The sequence below is a fragment of the Microtus ochrogaster genome, linkage group LG2, assembly GCF_000317375.1.
Source record: "Microtus ochrogaster isolate Prairie Vole_2 linkage group LG2, MicOch1.0, whole genome shotgun sequence".
Lineage (NCBI taxonomy): Eukaryota > Metazoa > Chordata > Mammalia > Rodentia > Cricetidae > Microtus > Microtus ochrogaster.
This window is the reverse complement of record NC_022028.1, coordinates 51,213,152-51,227,765: the sequence shown is the minus strand read 5'-3', so window position 1 is coordinate 51,227,765 and position 14,614 is coordinate 51,213,152. Positions and strand designations below refer to the sequence as shown.

Here is a 14,614-nt window from a genome sequence, read left to right as displayed (position 1 = left end):
GGCCTCGAACTCACAGAGATCCGCCTGCCTCTGCCTCCCAAGTGCTGGGATTAAAGGCGTGCGCCACCACCGCCCGGCTCCTTTTTTCTTTTCTATGCCTGAGACAAAGCCTAAGCATGTAGCACAGCCTGACTTTGAACTCAGGTCCTCCTGCCCCACTCAGGTTCTAATTACTAGCGTGGCAGCTGAGCAGCACCCCACCTGGCTCATTCCCATCATCCATAGCTCATTCACCTGTCTTCATGCTCCTCTGCCACACTGTTCTCATGATAGTGGCTCTGCAACATATTTTGATATTAGCTTATGTCAGACTCCTCAGAATGGAGTTTGACATAAGCCTCCTCTCCTAGTCAAACAGGCTGTCCTTGAGTGAGAACCGGAGGTGAGGAGGGGTATTTTCTGCATCAGAGAAACCACACTGTAGCCACAGTGGTTTCTCTTGACCTTCCTCCTGGGCTGAGGCCCAAGTTCTGGCCTTGTTACTATGGGCTGAGTGTGGAACATACCAGGACCCTGGGCATCAGATGAGACAGAGAAAGTACAGCCAGGGCCCCTTTCTACGGGAAGTTCCCGAGATGATCACAGGAGATGGGCAGCCAGGGAACGGAAAGGGGCGGTTGAGCAAGAGACAAGACTGTTGACAGTTGCAGAGTGCATGGGCTCTGTGGGCAGCAGTCACCAGGAGCTCCGGACTGCAGACGGCAGCCTCTGAGAGGTGGGAGCGGCTGCAACAGGCAGAGCTGCTGCTTGGAGGGGCTGGGGGCGAGGGGAGGGTGGTAGTACCGGCCCGTGCAGTATCTCCTTCCTTCCTTCCTTCCTTCCTTCCTTCCTTCCTTCCTTCCTTCCTTCCTTCCTTCCTTCCTTCCTTCCAGACAGGTCTCCCTATGGAGCCCTGGTAGCCTTAAACTCAAAGAGATCCATTTACCTCTGCCTCCTAAATTGGGGGATTAAAAGTATATACTGCCAAACTGTATTTTTTTTTTTTTTGAGATGAGGGTTTTTAATGTAGCCTAGGCTTGCCTTGAACTCACCACATAGTCAAAGATGACCTTGAACTCTTGTGCTTCCTGCCTCCACCTCTGGGGTGCTGGGTGCTGGGGTTATACCACCCAATGTGGCTTTGGTACTTCAGACTGTCTGGCAGAGAGGCCCAGGCTGTGGGTGTCCTCTCCAGTGAGTGAGCAGATAGATGGTGAACTTGTAACACCGGCCAGGTCTTCTAGCTTCTTGGACACTCGGTTTCTCTAGCAGTGAGTGAAGGCGGGGAGAAGGCTGCCAGAACAAGTCACTAGGACTAGGTGACTCTCGGGGTCATTGGCCATGACCATTACTGGCCTTTCCTAAGGTAAGTTTCACGCTGAGCTGACTCAGTTTCTCAGCCCTCTGTCACAGGGTTGGGGGAATACGAGGCCCTGCAGCTCTGGCAGGTGACAGGCTGTGGTCCTACTGTGTCCCCACGCCTACATTCTGTTTCTCTCCAATTCTTGTTGGAAGAGATGCCTCAGGGTTCTGTTAGCTAAAACCCATGGCTGTTCCACTGTGGAACCCCGTCCTGAAGGTGGCTGAGAGCAGGCCTCACTGGCTGCTGCCGGGTTTTCTTCAGGTTCTAGGAGGTTTTTCAGGAGAGTAACACAAGAGATCCCTGGGAGCTGAGGGGCTGCGTGTGTTTTACTCTCTGAGCAGGGTGTGTGTGCAAGACACTAGGGCGGAGACGGGGCATGGGCTGAGAACACTCTGCAGCTGATGCTAAAGGTTCCTGTTCTGGCTCTGGGTGCCTGCAAACCGGTTGTTTGCTGTCACCAAAGGAAGGGTGAAGGGTATTGTTTAAGAGCGGAGGGGATTTGGATGATAACTGAAGAAGGAGAGAGAGAGAGAGAGAGAGAGAGAGAGAGAGAGAGAGAGAGAGAGAGGAACAAAGAGGAGGAGGGGGAGGAGGAGGAGGAGGGAGGGAGAGAGGGAGAACACATACCTTCATGGACTCAGCAAAGGAGGTCCCCACCGTCTCTCTCAGTGGCTATTCCTGCCCATGAAAGGGTCAGAGCCTGATTTAGGCTATGCTGTAAGGGAATGGGGCGGTGACTGACAGACATGTCTTGACCCATGGTAACCAGTGCTCTGACTGGCCTCGCTGGCTTCAGGGGACAGGCGGACTCCCTTCCCTGGACCTCCTGATGGTCTCGCCACTGAGATCCCTGCCTGGTAGAGCTAAGAAAAGTGACCCCAGTTGCTGCCTTCCTATGAAGTGTGGGGTTTGGGGGGCAGGGGGATGCTAGGAACACTGCAGAGGGGAGTCCTCCTTTGGCTGTGAGAGCCTGGCTCACAACACTTACTCTTCTCTGGAGGGCTCTCCCCCAGCATGGGCTCTGTGGGGAGTCTTATCTAACTGGTTCTGTGTGCTCACCAGCTTGCAGAAAGTACTGCGAAACTGCCCTGACTTCCTGAGCTCAGGGCCAGCCCTTGCTGCCCTGGAAGCATAGCTAGCCCACATCTGGACGGCAGGGAAATCTTTGTCTCTTCCTAAGGCTGCTTCCCTGGGCATCCATGTCCCCTCCCCAACTGCAGCCTCATGACTCCAGAAATTGCCTTGGGGGCACCTATCCTGGGTGAGATGGCAGCCAGTTTCTGTAGTTTTTGGTTGGAACCCAAATACGACACCCAACTGCTATAGGGACCATTTTGAACCCCACCCTTACCAATGACATCACCGCTATGGTCATTGCTACTTTTACCCAGCGTCCCTGAAGGCCAGGCACGGTGCTTGGTCAGAGTCAACAAATATTTGCTAAGCGCCAGCTGTATGCCAAGCACTGGTTTAAAGTTCAGGAAAAGGAGATTTGAATCTACAGGGCAAATGAGTGGAATACGTTTCAGGGATAGAAACTAAAGTGGAACCAGAAAGGGGGTGCAGTGAGTGGAACCAGAAAGGGGGTGCAGTGAGTGGAACCAGAAAGGGGGTACAGTGAGTGGAACCAGAAGGGGCCTTGCTGCGGGGGGGAATGGTTTCAATGTCAGTTATTATGGTTAATCCTCGCATGATTCTGGTGGTAGATGTTAGTTTGATATTTTTATCTTGTGCCTGCATGCACGTATATGTGTGTGTGTGTGTGTGTGTGTATCTGTGTGTGTGTGAGAGAGACAAGGTCTCACTCTGGAGAATAGGCTGGTCTTGAACGCACAGTGATCTTCCTGTCTAAGATTGCCCAGGGATTGTTGGCAGGCATCGCTACACCCAGACACTTCTTTCCTTCTAGCGAGGAAACTGAGGCACGGAGTGGGGGAGTGGGTAAGCTACTTGCCTGAGGCTGCCTACTTAGAGATCAGCAGGGAAGGAGGTCCACCCAACTGCAGAGCGTTCTGACGTCACTCTCCTCAGGGAGCCTCCCTTCCCTCCTCTCTAGGCCACGAGGGTGGCCCCACCCTCTGCTGGTACCTCGACTGTAACCTTGAGACCTCAGGGGCCCCTAACAGCCTTGGAGGGTCACGTGGTCATGGAGGGAGGGGCTTTCCTCTAGGGGGATGTTGCAGGGAGGTAGACAGTGGCTTTCTGGGAGTGCACAGATGTGGCCCAAGGAGGGGCACATGCCCATCACTGTGCATGGGAGCAGCGTGGGGTGATGTACGTGGTAAATACTGGTGACATTCAGGCAGCTGAGTGCAAGGACATCCCCCAGAACCGTTCTTGCTTGTTTCCCTTCAAGCCTTTTCCTAAAGGCTTTGGGGTCTACAGAATCAAGCCAATAGTACTGTGACCAACACACTGTGAGACGGGGACACTTTGCCCCTCACCTGTCCCATGGCACCCACTCTTTCTGTTGTCTGTCTTTATTGTAACCATTGGAAGGCAGATGGCAGGATCATAACTCAGCCCTCTCCATCAGGTATCTTTGCCGTTGATGCTCGGAGACAGGGAATTACCATGTAGTCCTGGCTGATCTGGCCTGGAACTCACTGTGTGGACCAGGCTGGCACTGAACTCAAAGAGATCCTCCTGCCTCTGCCTCTTGAGTGCTGGGATTAAAAGTATGTGCCACCACACCTGGCTCGATAGATGCCTTTTAAAAGAGGGTTCAATCGTGACTCGGCATGACGGGTCACCTCATGGGAGCAATGGTTTCCAGACACAACCTGTGTTTGCATTTCCCTAGTTGTTCCCTCCAAAAAAAAAACTTTAAGAAAATCACATTTTGTGTGTGTGTGTGTCTGTACACATGCGCACGTGTGTATTGTGTAGGTAAATGAGCAACTTACAGGATCAGTTCTCTTCTTTCACCAGGGGGGTCATCACGCTCGCTGGCAGGTGCCTTCGTCTGCCGGGCCACCTCAGCCGCTTTTTCATTTGTCTTTTAGAGCAGGGTCTGTCTATGTGGTCTAGGCTGGCTTCGAACTCACAGCGCTCTTTTGAGTCTCTTATATGGGTCAGAGCTTACTTTCTTTCTTTTGTCGGTATTGGTTTATTCCATCCGGGGTACAGGGTTTGCTTCTGCCTGCAGGATAAGCTTGGGGGGGGGAGAGAGAGAGAGAGAGCACTTTTGTTAAATTTGGGGCCTAGGCAGGTGAGGGCTTGATTTCTCTGACCCCTGTGCTGCTGCTGTGTGGGCACTTGCCTCAGGGGAGGACCCACCGCTGTCACCTGTACCCTGGATAGGCCACCATTCCTACAGCGACCTTCTGATCTCCTCTTAGTATGTGACTTTTGGTCCCCGCAGAGCAGAGGTATCATTCCATCTTGGGCTCAGGTGGAATCTGCTTCCCTCTCCCATCCCTCTGCAAATGCTGTGCACTTCCTCAAATACCAGCACCCTCCCGGAAACTCTGCTCATGTCCCGACATACTAGATGGCAGGGTCCCCCACAGTGCAAGGAGCCTATGCTCAAAGCATGGGGGTGCCCACAGAGAGTGCCTATGGGGTGGGAATGGAAGATGTTAGTTAGCTAGACGGGGTGTAGGGAACCGGGTTGGGAGGGAATTTGGTGTTCAGGGAACCATCAGTGGGTCTGCAGTGGTTCCCATAAAGAGTGAGGGCACAAGGAAGGGAAGAGAAAGGGACTGAGCCATGTAGGCCCTGAGAACTGGGGAGGCAGGGAAACTTCCGTTTATGTCAAGAAAGAAATGAGAGCCTGGGATCAGTGAATATGAGGACTTGCTGTAGAAGTGTAAGGACCAAAGTTGAAATCCCCAGAATGCATGTAAAAGCCAGGCCTATGTAGCACATAGGTTGGACAGGCAGTAACAGAAGATCACTGGGGCTGGCTTGCCGGCTGACCTCACTGAAAAACAGCAAGTTCTAGGTTCAGTGAGAAACACTCAGTGGAACAGGGCAGTTGGTGAGAACAAGGCATCTTGTGTCCTCCTTTAGCTTCTGAACACATATGAACACATACACATACACACATACATACATACACACATACACAGATACACACATATACATACACACAATATACATATACACACATACATACACATATATACATATACATACATACACACATACACATATACATACACACAATACACATATACACACATACATACACATATATACACAATACATACACACATACACATATACATACACGCAATACACACGTACACACATACATACACATATATATACACATACACATATACATGCATACACACATATATGTACACATACACACATACATACAAACAAACATACACACATATGCACACATACACACACACACACATAGTGTGTTGAGAAGAGGGAAAGATGGGGGGGATGAGGTTGAGAGGAGATGACCATGGAGGCTGCTGGAGGGGAGGACCCGAGCTGGAGGGAACACAGCAAGAGACGTCCAGCAGTTCCCCCTGCCTCCAGACAACAGTCCCAAGGACTCCAGGTCTCTCCCAGGTTAGGAGGCAGGACCTTCCCTGTCACGAGTTCCTTCACATCACTATCTGTAGAGTCTTTGAGAGGTCCGAGGACAGCTCAGGAGTGTTCCAGGCTGAGGGGATCTTCCACAGGGCGTAGGCCTAAGCAGGAGGACGTGTCGCTCATGGTGTGTGGACCAGGCCTTGGGGGACTGTGCTCAGCAGGCGGGTGCAGGGCTGGGGCTTTCTGCACTGTGGCCCATCACCCTCTTACTTCCCCTCTGTCCCCAGGTCCGAGGCACCATGGAGAATGGAAAGGGAGGGTTCAGAAAAGGCCGGAAGCTGGCGTCCAGTCGCAGGAGGCAGATACGAGAGCCAGCGGACGGTCAGGATGCCCCCGCTACTCCAGAGCCCGCGTCCTGGCCCTCTCACTCCGAAGAAGAGCTGCAGTCCTTCTTCCGAGACTGTGGTGCCAGAGAGAGGGGCTTCGTCACCAGAGAGGACCTGGAGGTGAGCATGAGGTCCTCCACACTTGGAATCCCTTTGTGCAGATTCCCAGGTTTTCCTATTTTAATCAGAGCTTAGTTTGCCTGCCTGTTCCCCTCTGCATCGGAATCCACTCTCAGAAAACGTGAGAATTTGTTTATACTGACATGTAGGTGACTTCTGAGAATGAACAGATCATCCTTTCCCGGAAACATCTGCATTTTAGTGAAGGAGAGGACTTTATGCCACCGAAGTAACTCACAAATGGTGCTGGGGGAGTCTTTTTATCTAAGACATTGTTATTGTTGAGACAGGGTCTCTCTGTGCAGTCCTGGCTGTCCTGGAACTCACTCTGTAGACCAGGCTGGCCTCAGACTCACAGATCTTGATCTCTTGTGTGCTGGGAATAAAGGCGTGCGCCACCACTGCCCTGCTGTGAGAGAGAATTTTGAGACAGGTCTCCCTCTGTAGCTCAGGATAGCTTCTAACTCTCAGCTCTCCTGTGCTCCCCAGTGCTGGGATGACAGGCAGGCTCCTCGCTACCTGATGGAGGTGTTTAGAGCAGGATGTTCAGACTGGGGAGCAGTCAGAGCACTAGGAACCAAAGCAGGTTGATGAGTGTGAACCTCGAGAGTGGCCACAGGAGTGGGTTCCACTCAGAGTCTGAAAGGCTGGGATCCAGACCAAGGTGGCCGAGGCTTACTCCTCATTCACGGCAAAAGTGCCTGTGTGGGTTGCTCTCTTGAGGGGTCTGCTGTTATTTCTGGGTGTCACTCCACACTCCATTTTGTCCTTTCCCTAGTAAGACAGTTACTATGGAGACCAGGCATGGGGCTTAGTTGATAGAGTGCTTGCCTGGCATGCACAAGGCTCCAGGTTCAGTCGTTAGCCCCAGAAAAACTGGGCGTGGTAGCACACACCTGTGAGCCCCACACTCAGGAGGTGAAGGCAGGAGGCTCAGAAGTGTGTAGTCCTCGTTGGCCACACATAGGGCTATTTGTGTGCATGTGCAGGCGACGGGATGTACGCGCAGCACAGCACACATGTGGAGGTCGGAGGGCGGCCTGTGTGCACCGGCTTTCTCCTTCCACCAGGGTTAAGCTCAGATTGTCAGGCTTAGAGGCAAGCGCCTTTACCTGGGGAGGTGTCTCACCAGCCAAAGAAGATCTTATCTCATTTATTATTAATTAACTAGGGATTACAGTAAAATGTCATGACTAGTGCCCAGAGCCTTGAGCTCGGATCCTCATAGGCAGCTTGACAGGAAGGTGTTAGGGGGAGATTGCTGAGTTCAATTAGAAAAAATGGCCCATGTCCAACAGCTCGTAAATCCTTGCCAGAAACTGACTTCATAGTTCCTAGACAAAACTCTTAAGTTACTGAGTGAGTTCAGTAAGTCTGGGACTTTTAAAAATAAGATTGTGTGTGTTCATGCATGAGTGTATGTGTTAGTGTGTGTGTTTGTGCATGGGTGTGGTCGTGTGTGTGTTTGTGAATGGGAGTGTTTGTGTGCATGGGTATGTGTGTTTGTGCAAGGGTGTGTGTGTTCATGCATGTATGTTTGTGTGTATGGGGGAGAGGGTCTCTCTTGTTTGTCCCACTGTGCGAGCTTCTGGCCAATTCTGTCTCGGTCTCCATCTAGGAGTAGAAGAGTTGGGATTACAGACAAGTCACCCAAATCTAGCTCGTTTTTACAAGAATTTCTGAGATCAAACTCAGGTCATTAGGTTGGCTTGGTAGTATGTGACAGACGTTCTGGGGAGGTGTAAAACACACACACAGAGCTACAAGCAGGGACTCTACTGCAGACCAAGGTTCAACTTGGTTGAACCGATGAGTTTTTGTTGGGGTTCCTAACAGGAGCAGGGGTGACCAGGAAGCAGCTATGTCATCAAAGAGCCCACCACTGGTGACTCACAAAAGCTGTGAGCTCTGCCCCGTTTACGGGCGGCAGGATAGCCCAGGAATCTCGGCTCTGCTGCTGGCTGGAGTCGGTCTGTCCGTGTCTGTCCTCCCCCTCCCCCGCTGCAGGGAGTTGTTTACCTCTTCAAAAAAGCTGGGAGGGACCCTCCCGAGTCACGCTTTCCTAGACACGTGACTCAAGCCAGGAGGTCTCATGACTTCCTCTGGGAGGAATGTTTAGATTGAGAAGACATCACTTCACACCACGCGGAGCTGTCGCCTGGCCCGAGTCTAGGCTTTTCATCAAGAAGCCCATCTACATACTGAGTTCCAGGCTAGCCAGGAACTGTCTTCATTACGAGCCCCTTTCTCAAAACAAACAAACAACAAACAAAAAGTGAGATGCCCAGTCCCCTCCACTGTCCTGGACAGTGTGTGGCCAGCCTCCACTTCTGGATAGTTACAGACAGATCTTACCTCTGGATAGTTACAGGCTGATCTTACCTCTGGATAGTTAAACAGGCTGATCTTACCTCTGGGTAGTTAAACAGGCTGATCTTACCTCTGGATAGTTACAGGCTGATCTTACCTCTGGATAGTTAAACAGGCTGATCTTACCTCTGGATAGTTAAACAGGCTGATCTTACCTCTGGATAGTTACAGGCTGATCTTACCTCTGGATAGTTAAACAGGCTGATCTTACCTCTGGATAGTTACAGGCTGATCTTACCTTTTTGTCTTACTCTCAAGTTTCAGATTATTTTTCTTGTGGCTACAAATAACTTCCATGTTTCTCGACATGTGAAGAATTGGTTGGGTTGACCCTAGTTATTGCTATAGGCAAAGCCAGGGTGCAAACACATGAGCCTCCTTAGATTTAAGTTGCAAAATCAACACTTAGACCAAAATTAGTTTCTGCCTAGAATTTCCACATGGAATCATAGGTTCTTAATGCTTCCGTTGCTGATGTGGCTGGTGGATGAGCGACTGTTTAAATTTCTTTTCTCTTTGCCACAGCAATGAGAGCCTGAAATGAAACCTGACAGAAGCAACTTTAGGGGAATAGGGTTTATTGTGGCTCACGGTCCAGGTTCATCACGATGGGGAAGCCATGGTGGCAGGAGAGTGAGCAGCTGGTTACTTTGTATCCAGAGTCAGGAAGCAGAGATATGAACACTAGTGCTCAGTTTGCTCTCTCTCCCTTCTCTTTTCCTCATCCTTCTCCTCTCTCTCTCCTTCTTCCTCCTTCTCCCCCTTGCTTTTTTTTCCCCTCTAAGCAGGGTTCTCTGTGGAACTCACTCTGTAGCCAGGCTGGCCTCAAACTCACAGAGATCCGTCTGCTTCTGCCTCCTGAGTGCTGGGATTAACGGTGTGCGCCCCCACCATCCACCCGGAGGCTTTCTTCTTTTTATTCAGTCCAGGACGCCAGCCCATGGGACAGTAACACCCACACTTCAGGTGGGTCTCTCTCCTGGCTAACCTTCTCTGGAAAGTCCCTCACAGAAATGCCCAGAGGCGTCTCCCAGGCGACTCTGAATCCAGTCACGTTGATAACAATTAGTCGTCCACCTTTCCAAGGACCGAAAGGACCCTGAAATGTGGGCCCTTGAGTGCCAGTGCTGGGCCAGCCTTCCTCCAATGTTAGGCCACAAACCCAGCTGCACTCTCCAGCTGGTGACCCCTGTCTGGAAATGACCTTCCTCATTCCCCAGGCTCCAGGCCTCCTGAGAGGGTTCCACGGCACAGACTCCAAGGCTATCCCCAAGAGCCAGCTTGTCACAGCTGATTGCGTGAGGAACAGAGAGAAAATGACACTCCAAGGAAGCACTGGGTTCCATGATTGACTTATCCAGTTCTCTCCTGCTAAAATAGGAAGGCAGACTCCTTTGAACCTTTGCAAAAAACCTAGAATGTTTTGGAACGTACGGAGAGTCAGTAAAAGTGCTCATTGGTTTCTGGATCTCTTATGAAAGGCAGAGAGAGTCAGGTGCCGTTCCCCGTGCTCTGCTTCGGTTTCCCAGACTGAAGGGCCCTGGAATGTGGAGTCTGAGCCATAAACGGGGAAGTCCAGGGCGCTTAGATCAAGGTCCTAGCGGAGAAACCAAGCCAAGGATTGGAAAGAACTTGAAATGTTTGAGCCCAGTCTGGTCTATAGAGCAAGTTCCAGGCCAGCCTGGTCTACAGAGCAAGTTCCAGGACAGCCAAAGCTACACAAAGAAACTCTGTCTGGGAAAAAAACAAAAAACAAAAAACCAACCAACCAAACAAACAAACAAAAATGAAAAAAGAAAAAAAGAAATAATGAACGTAAAAAGTCAGAGGTAGAAACATCTCTCAGATCTATTGACAGAGTGCTGAATTGCCACGCCTGGTGGCTCACTCCAATAATCTAGGCAGCTGGGTGGTAGAGGCAGGGGGGCCTCAAATTCAAAACCAGCATGATCTACATAACCAGTCTGGGAAATAGTGAAACCCTGTCTCCAAAATCAGGGAGAGTCTGGGGACCTCAGTTGGAAGAGTGCTTGTCACACAGAGAGTTCGAGGCCAGCTTAGGCTAAACGAGACCTTGTTTAGTCTCAAAACAACAAAAACAAACACCCCAAACCCATATAGGTCAGCAACACCCCAGTACAGACAGCTCCACGCCCTGCAGTCTCCCATTCGCACCACACTGCGCGCTCTACCCTCTGTCAGGGAAGCCATGAGTCCTCTAGCCAATGCGAAGCTCACCCAAGGCCAGCTTGGAAGCTGGTGCCCAAGTGAAGCAGAGCCTGGGACAGGCTTCTTCCCTAAGCCTGGACTTGTCTTTCATGGCTGAAGACACAAGCAGGGACCCGTAGTTCATGGCGGGGCTTCCAGGCCCCCAAGGGAAGCAGTCTAGTGGGCAGCAGAAGGCTGTGTGTGTTTCTTAGTGGTACCTCCTACAGGGCACGTTTGTAGCTGGAGGCTTACAAGGTAGTTCCCCTGGAGACAAGAGACTGTGTGGATGGCTTAAGCTTCCAGAGCTTTCTAGAACCTTCCCACAGAGCTGGAGAGATACCCTGAGACGGCCTGGTTCTTGTGATCTCATAGCCCAGGGAAGACAGACTCTCCCTCCTGATTTGATGGCTGTTCCCATGGCACTTTCTTTTGTTTTTAGATGCAGTCTCATGTAGCCCAGGCTAGCATCTATGTATCTGAGGCTGGACTGGAGTTCTGATCCTCCTGCCTCTGCCTCTGGGGTACTGGAATTACAGGCATCAGCACACAGGTTTATGGGGGGCTGGAGGTTGAACCCAGCACTTTGTGCAAGTGCTTTACCCCCCCCACTGCACACAGCACCCCCAGCCTAGCCTCTTACCGATTATTATTAATATCACCGTAATTGTGCAGATAGGATGAGTATGTGTGAGTCAAGGTGCAGGGTGGAGGTCAGAGGTGAGCTTTCAGGACTTGGTCCTCCCTTTCCACTGTTGGGTGTGGAAGTCAGGGCACGGGGCTCGCAAGGCAAGCACTGTAACCAGCTGAGCAATCTCACCAGCCCTTTTTTTGATTTTTCTTTTTTTTGAGGTAGTGTCTTGGTGTGTAGCTGAGAGTGGACTTAAATTCATAGCAATCCTCCTGCCTCAGACTCCCAAATGCTGGGATTACAGGCATGGACCAGTATGCTCAGCTAAAAGTAAAAACAAGGGGGAGAGGGAAGGAAGAGGAAGAGCCCAGGAAAACAATATATTTTGAAATAATTACAGAAGATTGTGAGAGAATTCAGCTCCTTCCTAAGGGAGGCGCCCTGCTTTTTGTGTTTTTAAAGATCAGAGTGATTGCTCAGCAGTTAGGAGCCTACAGCGCTCATGAGAGCACCCAAGCATGAGTCACAGTGCCCACATGGTGGCTCACAACCTCCTGCTGCCCCTGGCCTCTGAGGCCACTTGCACCAGCGAGAAAGCTTGCTGCGCACCACGCCCCCGTGTCTGTGCTCGGTGTGCTGGCACCCAGTTACCGAGCTTCGGGCAAGGGAGCTGGAGGTAAAATACACAAACACACACAGACAGAGAGACAGCGACATGGGTCATCCTTGAATTCCCCAAGAATGCTCCCTTTATTGTGTTCAGGGGCAGATTATATAGAGATAGCCACGCCCCAGCCAAACCCACCAGAAACCACTCTCCTGCCATCAGGAACTCCTGAAGGTCTCGTGCTCAGAGCAGCTGTAGGCACTCAGATCAGGGGATTACAAGAAATTCAGGATCTGGGGTCTCACTGCTCCCAACAAAAGCTCAGCGTCTAAAGAAAGGGAGCTTGCTCTACAAACCTGGTGACCTGAGTTTGAACCCAGAACACACACATACACAAGTGGAAGAAGAGGTGGGGTGGTGGCACATGCCTGGTGTTGTCTGAGTTAGGGTTCCTATCACTGTGATAAAACACCATGACCAAATGCAACCTGGGGAACCGGTTCACTGAAATCAGGACAGGAACTCAAACAGGGCAGGAGCCTGGAGGCAGGAGCGGATGCAGAGGCCACGGAGGGGAGCTGCTCACTGGTTTGCTCCCGGCTGCTTGCTCAACTGGCTTTCTTTTTCCTTCTTCCTTTTTTAATTTAAGATTAATTAATTAATTAATTATGGTCAGTGTTCTGCCTGCACCCACCCCTGCAGGTCAGAAGAGGGCACCAGATCTTATTGTAGATGGTTTTGAGCCACCATGTGGGATGCTGGGAATTGAACTCTAGTAAGACCAGTTAGGACTCTTAACCTCTGAGTCATCTCTCTATCCCCCCATCAGTCTGCTTTCTTATAGAACCCAGGCCACCAGCCCAGGACGACACCACCCATAACAGGCTGGGTCCTTCCCCAGAAATCACTGATTAAGAAAATGCCTACAGGCTTGCCTACAGCCTGATCTGAAGAAGGCATTTTCTCAACTGAGGCTCCCTCCTCTCTGATGACTCTAGTCTTGTGTTAAGTGGACACCTGGAATCCCAGCACTCAGGAGACGGAGGTGGGAGGCTCAAAAGTTCAGGGTCATTCTTGGCTGCATAGTGAGTTTGGAGCCAGCCTTGGCTACAAGGCATAGCATCTGGGGAGGAGGGGCACGTGGGGGCAGGTGCAAGAGCAACAAAGTTTCTAAAACCCTGTTACTTTTAGCCCCTCCTCCAACAGTTAAGAAACCCTGGGGCTCAGAGAACCCTGAGGTGCGCCTGCACCTGCGCATAGTAGTGGTGCGTGTGTCTGCGTAGTAGTGTTTCCTACTTGACTGTAACTGAATTCACAGGACCCTGCCCTAAGGACAATGAGAGGGTTAGTGTTCAGAAAGTAAAATCACGACCTATAGGCAAATGCAAAACCGACTCGTGTCAAAGTGGGATGTTTTTTTCCCTTGTTTGAGCGCCCTATCACCAAGCCACATCCCAAGCCCTCAGAGATTTTATTTAAGGCGTTAATTAGCGTTATACATGGTTCAAAGAGCACTTTAAAAAGTGGGGCAATTTAACAAAGACAGATTAGAGCCAGATTTTTTTTTTTTTTAACAACCAGTGAAAGTCCAACAGGCCATAAATCTTGGTGTTATCTGTCTCATCGGACAGAAATTTATCTATGATGTTCCTGGATGGAATCTGCACGTTCACACGTGACTGGACCTTAATCAGTTCTGTGAGGTGAATTATCTACACTCTGTGGTCTAGCGCACGGCTTCTAAAATTTTTCCCTTGGCTCCTTTCACCGGAGAAACACTTTACACTATCTGGGAATATAGGCCTATAAAATAGATGTATGCATTAAACATTTATAGAGACATACTAACAGTCCCAGTCCAGGGGAGGCAGAGAGACACGGGTCCCCAGGGCTTGCCAGTCAGCCTAGCCGTGTGGACAGCCACAGAACAGTCTGGGATTCTCAAAAAAGGATGGATAGTTCTTCGGGACCAATGGCTAAGGTTGTCTGTCCTCCATAAAGATGTGCACACGTGTGTCTGAGTGCTGGTGCCTGCAGAGGTTTGAAGAGAGAGCTGGATCCCGGGAGTTAGGGTTACAGAAGCCATCTCTCCTGCCCATAACAGAAAGTTTTAAAACTTTTCTTTTCTTTCTTTTTTTTTTTTTTGGGTTTTTTGAGATGGGTTTTTCTGTGTAGCCTTGGCTTTCCAGGAACTCACTCTGTAGACCAGGCTAGCCTGGAACTCAGAGATCCTCCTGCCTCTGCCTCCGCCTCCCGAGTGCTAGAATTAAAGGCGTGGACCACCACTGCCTGACACAGGACAGCAATTTTTAAAATGAAACATTCTAACAGAATACAGTTCGGACATATTGATTGATACTTCCGGGATGAAGAAAGCTGCTAAGAAAATACTAAATGTCTTTGTCTTCCATAGTTGTCACATCATTACAACTTTTTTCTTTCTTCTTTCCCTC

At 50.5% G+C, this 14,614-nt stretch overlaps 1 protein-coding gene across 1 annotated transcript in view; it reads left to right on the top strand.

Annotated features, from left to right (window-relative positions):
- Nucleotides 1–6,141: 6,141 nt before the first annotated feature.
- Nucleotides 6,142–14,614, top strand: part of Rab44 (RAB44, member RAS oncogene family) — a 27,751-nt gene continuing 19,278 nt past the window's right edge. Inside the window, exon 1 of the mRNA XM_005360335.2 lies at nucleotides 6,142–6,348. Within this exon, the coding sequence (XP_005360392.1) occupies nucleotides 6,142–6,348 (207 nt within the window). The remainder of the gene's footprint in view (nucleotides 6,349–14,614) is intronic.